Source organism: Aotus nancymaae, unplaced genomic scaffold (genome assembly GCF_030222135.1).
Source record: "Aotus nancymaae isolate 86718 unplaced genomic scaffold, 86718_ANA_hifiasm-v0.15.2.pri h1tg000058l, whole genome shotgun sequence".
NCBI classification, from domain to species: domain Eukaryota; kingdom Metazoa; phylum Chordata; class Mammalia; order Primates; family Aotidae; genus Aotus; species Aotus nancymaae.
The window spans coordinates 19,338,189-19,344,079 of NW_026988472.1; the positions used below are offsets into that span (position 1 = coordinate 19,338,189).

Consider the following 5,891-nt stretch of genomic DNA (forward strand, 5'->3'; position numbering starts at 1 on the left):
AGAGTTCAGGAGTTTGAGACCAGCCTGGCCAACATGGTAAAACCCCATCTCTACGAAAAATTAAAAAATTAACTGGGCGTGGTAGCACACGCCTCTAGACCCAGCTACTGAGGCAGGAGAGTCTTGAAATCGGAAGGCAGAGGGTGCAATGAGCCGAGATCGTGCCACTGCACACCAGTCAGGGCAACAGAGCGAGACTCTGTCTCAAAAACAAAAAAAAGAAGAGATACATAAGTATAATCCTACTTTATTTTGCTGAGAAAGAGGAAGACAGGAAATGACCTGCAGCCTGTCGTGAATGTAAAGGAAAAAACATCATTTTGTTCTCAACAGTAGGTTTTACCTTGTTTTTTATTTTCTCTCTCTCCAGATTACTTAAATGACCTACAGGGTCGCAGCGATGATGACTCCGGTGGCTCTTGGGACTTCTACGGCAGCTCTGTTTGCGGTAAGCTGCATTGTTTGCGCTAGTTCAGTGGGAGGTGAACAAGTTCCAGTCCATGTCTGTCTGGTATGGGTGAGGGAAAGCGGGTGGTGGGCACTGGAAGCAGGACTCACTTGGGAAAGAATCTTGTTATTTAAAATCCTTGTTATTGACAACTGGATGTCTTGCTGTAATTTACTGATTCCTTCCTCTCTTATTTGCCCTCCATTAGAACCAGATGATGAAAGTGGCTATGATGTTTTAGCGAACCCTCCAGGACCAGAAGACCAGGATGATGATGACGATGCCTATAGCGATGTGTTTGAATTTGAATTTTCGGAGACCCCCCTCTTACCGTGTTATAACATCCAAGTATCTGTGGCTCAAGGGTAAGCATGACTATCATGTGGTTGAAAACTAGCTGAGCTGCTCTTGAGGTGACAGGAGTTAGAAATGCCCTTTAGGCCAGGCGCGGTGGCTCACGCCTGTAATCCCAGCACTTTGGGAGGCCGAGGCAGGTGGATCACGAGGTCAAGAGATCGAGACCATCCTGGTCAACATGGTGAAACCCCGTCTCTACTAAAAATACAAAAAATTAGCTGGGCATGGTGGCGCGTGCCTGTAATCCCAGCTACTCAGGAGGCTGAGGCAGGAGAATTGCCTGAACCCAGGAGGCGGAGGTTGCGGTGAGCCGAGATCGCGCCATTGCACTCCAGCCTGGGTAACAAGAGTGAAACTCCATCTCAAAAAAAAAAAAAAAAAAAGAAATGCCCTTTAAGCAGATGAGGGTGGGTGGGTGAGTGAACTCCTTAACTATCTGTGAACCTCACACAATGCAGTTGATCTTTTCCAGAAAGGGTACACATCAGCTTCCTTGTACCCAGTGTGGTTGGGGGTGGGGCACAGCATGGTATAAACTGCCTTTATCACTAACACCAAGGCTTAAGTCACTCCCCAGAACCCAAAGGAAGTTGAAGTGGGTGACTGGGAACTTTATGGAAAGGTCAGCACCTTGGGTACTTCAATCCCTAACCACTTTGGGAAGGTGTCCTCCCTAGGACTCCCTGCAGCAGGCCACTGTAGGAGCCTTCCCAGGCCTTTGAGATGTACTGGACTACACTGATAAACCACCTTGTATAAGATGAGGACAGTCACTATACATGACACTTAGGACATTGGTGTGTCATCAGATTTAGTTAATCCCCTGTGCCCCCTGTGGTTGAGCCCCTAAATGCCAGTGACCAATCACTTTGGGTGTACTTGTCAAGAGACTGCTGTGCTGTGTATTGGCAGAGCTGCTTAATGAGTTACATCCTCCTCAGGTCTGAAGCTATAAACATGTATGCCATTACAAACAGTGATCAAATCATAAAGTATCGTGGGTTATATATGCAAGGAATGTAACACCTTCTTTCTCCCAAAAGAATGAAAGGATGGCGGTGGACATGCCTGAATGGAAAGGAGAGAAAGCCTTGTGTGTTTGTAATGCTGTTAGTGAGGGTCTGAGGAGAGAAGAGATTGAAGAAGCGGGGATACACAGACTTAATCCCCCAGTGCCTGTTGATAACAGGGCACTTGGATAGGCGTGACCCAAGTTGTGGTCGCAGCTGAATGAGCAGGACTTTACCACCAGAAAAGGGAGAAATGAGGCTTATTCGGATGGTCCTCCCTAGATGGACAGTTGAGTTCAGAGTTCCTACTGCTAGAAGTAGTTACTCTCCCTCACCTTAGAAAGGAGTGGCAATCAGAGAGTAGGTATAGTGAGAAATGAGGGGTGGGAGCAGAGTCAAAGGAACTGGCCCTTGTTACACAGCTAGAGGCTGGTCCAGTTGGGTTGGTAGTTAATATTAATAGCTGGGAGCACTTTTCATTTTACTGGAAACTCAAAGCATTTTCCTTTCTGTTTTGTAGGCCACGAAACTGGCTACTGCTTTCAGACGTCCTTAAGAAATTGAAAATGTCATCCCGCATATTTCGCTGCAATTTTCCAAATGTGGAAATTGTCACCATTGCAGAGGCAGAGTTTTATCGGCAGGTTTCTGCAAGTCTCTTGTTCTCTTGCTCCAAAGACCTGGAAGCCTTCAACCCGGAAAGTAAGGAGCTGTTAGATCTGGTGGAATTCACGAATGAAATTCAGACTCTTCTGGGCTCCTCGGTAGAGTGGCTCCACCCAAGCGATCTGATCTCAGAGGACTATTGGTGAGCGAGCCAGACCCGCCGTGTACAGTGTGTTATAGTGTTAATCCTTGTGCATATGTGTCATAATATGACTATTTCTGTAAAGAAAGGACATTATTACATATGAAAATATCTCTTCTTTATATAAGAGAAATTACTCCAGTCAGAAGGACTTACAAACATGTTTTTTTTTTCCTTTAAACTTTTAAGTCAGTTTTTATGAAGTTGTTATAATGTTTCTTTACTTTTCAATGCTCACATGCTTTGGGATATATTTGTTTTTACTTGGAACATTTGTTTCTTTTCTTTTTTAAAGAGAAAAAAAAATGAGGAAAAAGAGCTCCATACTTTGACTTAATTTCATACAAAGCTCTGATGACAGAGGCCATGACTGTGTAGAGTGGTCAGAACTGTGTGGTTGGTTTGAGGGAGCAAATTTGGGGAAGGCACTTGGTGATATAACTTTGTTTTGTTTACAGAGTACCTGCTCGGGCCAGGTAAATGCTATTGGATGTAATCCAGTAGTGTGTAATATAAATTCAAACCATATCCACACACAACAACTAATTGTATGAAACTTTTATATCCTAATTTAAAAAAGCTGTGAAATTAGTTTTCACGCATCAAACCGGATTGTTTATATGTTTAAACATTTTATGCTCTTATTTAAAGAAGACTTTGAGCTATTTTTTTCTGTACCCTGTAAAATATTGAAAACTAACATAATATGTTGAGGTTGCTCGGAAATGTACATAAAACTAAAATTTTCTGAATCGTGTGTTTATGTTTGAAATCTGTGTTTTAACTTTGTAAGTAAATTCTCTGCCTTTGTATTTATATTTTACAAAAATTTTCTTAAAAGGCAATAAAACTGTTGAGGAAAGGAGAAAATTGAAGTACCTTGTGTCCTATGTATTTCTAAAGCATTACAATTGTCCCTGATTCTTCTTAAATAGTCCTGGTGATCTATTCCCTATAGATAACTTTAGAGCAATTTATGGTCTCTAGAAACCAAAGCAGACTGGAGGATTTTGGAGGAGTTATACTCAGAATATGATTTGGAATCCTATTCTGAAAGCCCAATTCTTGGATATATTTCCTGTCTCTCAGAACCTTCTCTTTCCTGTCTCCTTTGATGCTCGTACAGGCTTTTGCATTGCCCTTGGCCTTGACCTATTTCAGTCCCACATTATGGCCAACTCTTTAGGAGTGCTTTTTCCTGAAACTAGGCTTTTTTGGTGTCACTTCTGCAGCCCTTCTGTTGCTTGTCCTGAGACTCAAGGCCAGTAGAGGCAGCCTTTTGTCTGTTCTTGACTTCCCAGCAGTATCTGCATTGGGCACTATCAATTGGCCCTTGATTTCCATCTCACTTGCTTTTGTGCCTGTCCTTCACTACAGAGGCTAGAAAGCTGAAAACTACTTGACTCCCTTGCAGCTAGCTTTCTGAGTGCATATTCGGTTTGGAAGGCAGCATGACGTAGGGGCACCTTCCTACTATAGTGGCTGCAGATAAGAAAGTTTGAAGAGACGTGCCAGCCAGTTGGAATGACTAGACCAGCATTCCAGTGTCTGATTTTCAGCTTCGTGGGTGATGAGATGCAGTAGTGGTTGTGGCAGTGCAGCTTTCTAATTTGTGGATGACCACCTCAGCAGATTGTTCCTGAACCCTGTGGATCCAGAGTTGTCCCTGACTCCTGTTCCCCCAGCCCTTCCAAAGACCTTATTCATCTAGGTCCTTGCATCAGATCAATTGTCTGTTGAGTGCCCTCAGTGCTTTCTGATCCTGCATAGAACACTAGGACCACCAAGGTAGAGAGCAGAGGCTGTGGGGACGTTGTATTTGTTAGGCCAGTAAACACTGGCCCAACAGGAAAAGTGAGGCATTGTTGGGAATGAAGAAATTCCATGTGAGGAATGTGAGAGCCCTTTTTTGGGGAAGACTAGCCACCAAATGAACTTTGGAGTGTATCCTGAAGACAAAAGGCAGCCCACTGTTTTATTTACTAATTTTTCTGATAATAGGAAATGTATACCTTATTATTTTAAAAATCCAATCATGGCCGGCTGCTGTGGCTCACGCCTGTAATCCCAGCACTTTGGGAGGCTGAGGTGGGTGGATCACAAGGTCAGGAGATCAAGACCATCCTGGCCGCCATGGTGAAACCCCGTCTCTACTAAAAATACTACAAGAATTAGCTGGGTGTGGTGGTGTGCGTCTGTAATCCCAGCTACTCGGGAGGCTGAGGCAGGAGAATGACTTGAACATAGGAGGTGGAGATTGCAGTGAGCTGAGATTGCGCCACTTCACCCCAGCCTGGTGACAGAGCAAGACTCCGTCTCAAAATAATAAATAAATAAATAATCCAATCATCTCAGAAACAGACACATTTCCCATTATCCCATCCCCTCCCCCCACCCATGTTAACCACTATTAACAGTTGGCTGAACTTTTGTTTTATAGGAAGTCACCTCAAAAAGCAGTGGGGAGTACTGTTAAAGTGAAATAAAGAGATAGCAAGACCAGTAAAAAAGACCTGCAGAGGCCGGGCGCGGTGGCTCACGCCTGTAATCCCAGCACTTTGGGAGGCCAAGGCGGGTGGATCACGAGGTCAAGAGATCGAGACCATCCTGGTCAACAAGGTGAAACCCCGTCTCTACTAAAAATACAAAAATTAGCTGGGCATGGTGGCGTGTGCCTGTAATCCCAGCTACTCAGGAGGCTGAGGCAGGAGAATTGCCTGAACCCAGGAGACGGAGGTTGCGGTGAGCCGAGATCGCGCCATTGCAGTCCAGCCTGGGTAACAAGAGCAAAACTCCGTCTAAAAAAAAAAAAAAAAGACCTGCAGAAATGACGTAAGCAAAAGAGGGAGAGTGAACCTGAACTGCCATGGAAGCTGTGAGAAGATCCCATGCACCCAGATTAAAAAAATAACAAGAACTCAAGGGCATCTGGCTCTTTGTATTTGGGCTGGAGGCAAAGGGAGAGCCCAAGGCCAACTGAGGTTTCTATCTTGGATGAAGGTCATTCTGTTAATTAAGCTAGGAAAACAAGTGACAGCCACAGGTTAGGGGATGCAGAAGAAGAAGCTTGGTTCAGGAGACATTTAAGGCTGTAGTTCACGCATTTGGAGGAGCTAGTAGACAGAACAGTTAGTGTAAGGACCTGTTGGAAACACGGACATAGAAATGACTAAGGGTATAGATGAGATCCCCATGGCTGAGAAAGGTATGGAGGTAGAGGAATGCCCCACCCCTACTCGGGAACTCCCCATGGGTAATAGAACTCACC

General features: G+C 44.4%; 1 protein-coding gene across 9 annotated transcripts in view; it reads left to right on the forward strand.

The window, feature by feature from the left end:
* Window positions 1-3,498, forward strand: part of BCOR (BCL6 corepressor) — a 125,570-nt gene extending 122,072 nt beyond the window's left edge. For all 9 annotated transcript variants that reach the window (XM_012448127.2, XM_012448128.2, XM_012448123.2 and 6 more), the window contains 3 exons: window positions 371-448; window positions 657-813; window positions 2,336-3,498. In XM_012448127.2, coding sequence (XP_012303550.1) covers window positions 371-448; window positions 657-813; window positions 2,336-2,627 — 527 coding nt within the window. In that variant the 3' untranslated portion in view covers window positions 2,628-3,498. The remainder of the gene's footprint in view (window positions 1-370; window positions 449-656; window positions 814-2,335) is intronic.
* Window positions 3,499-5,891: the final 2,393 nt, after the last annotated feature.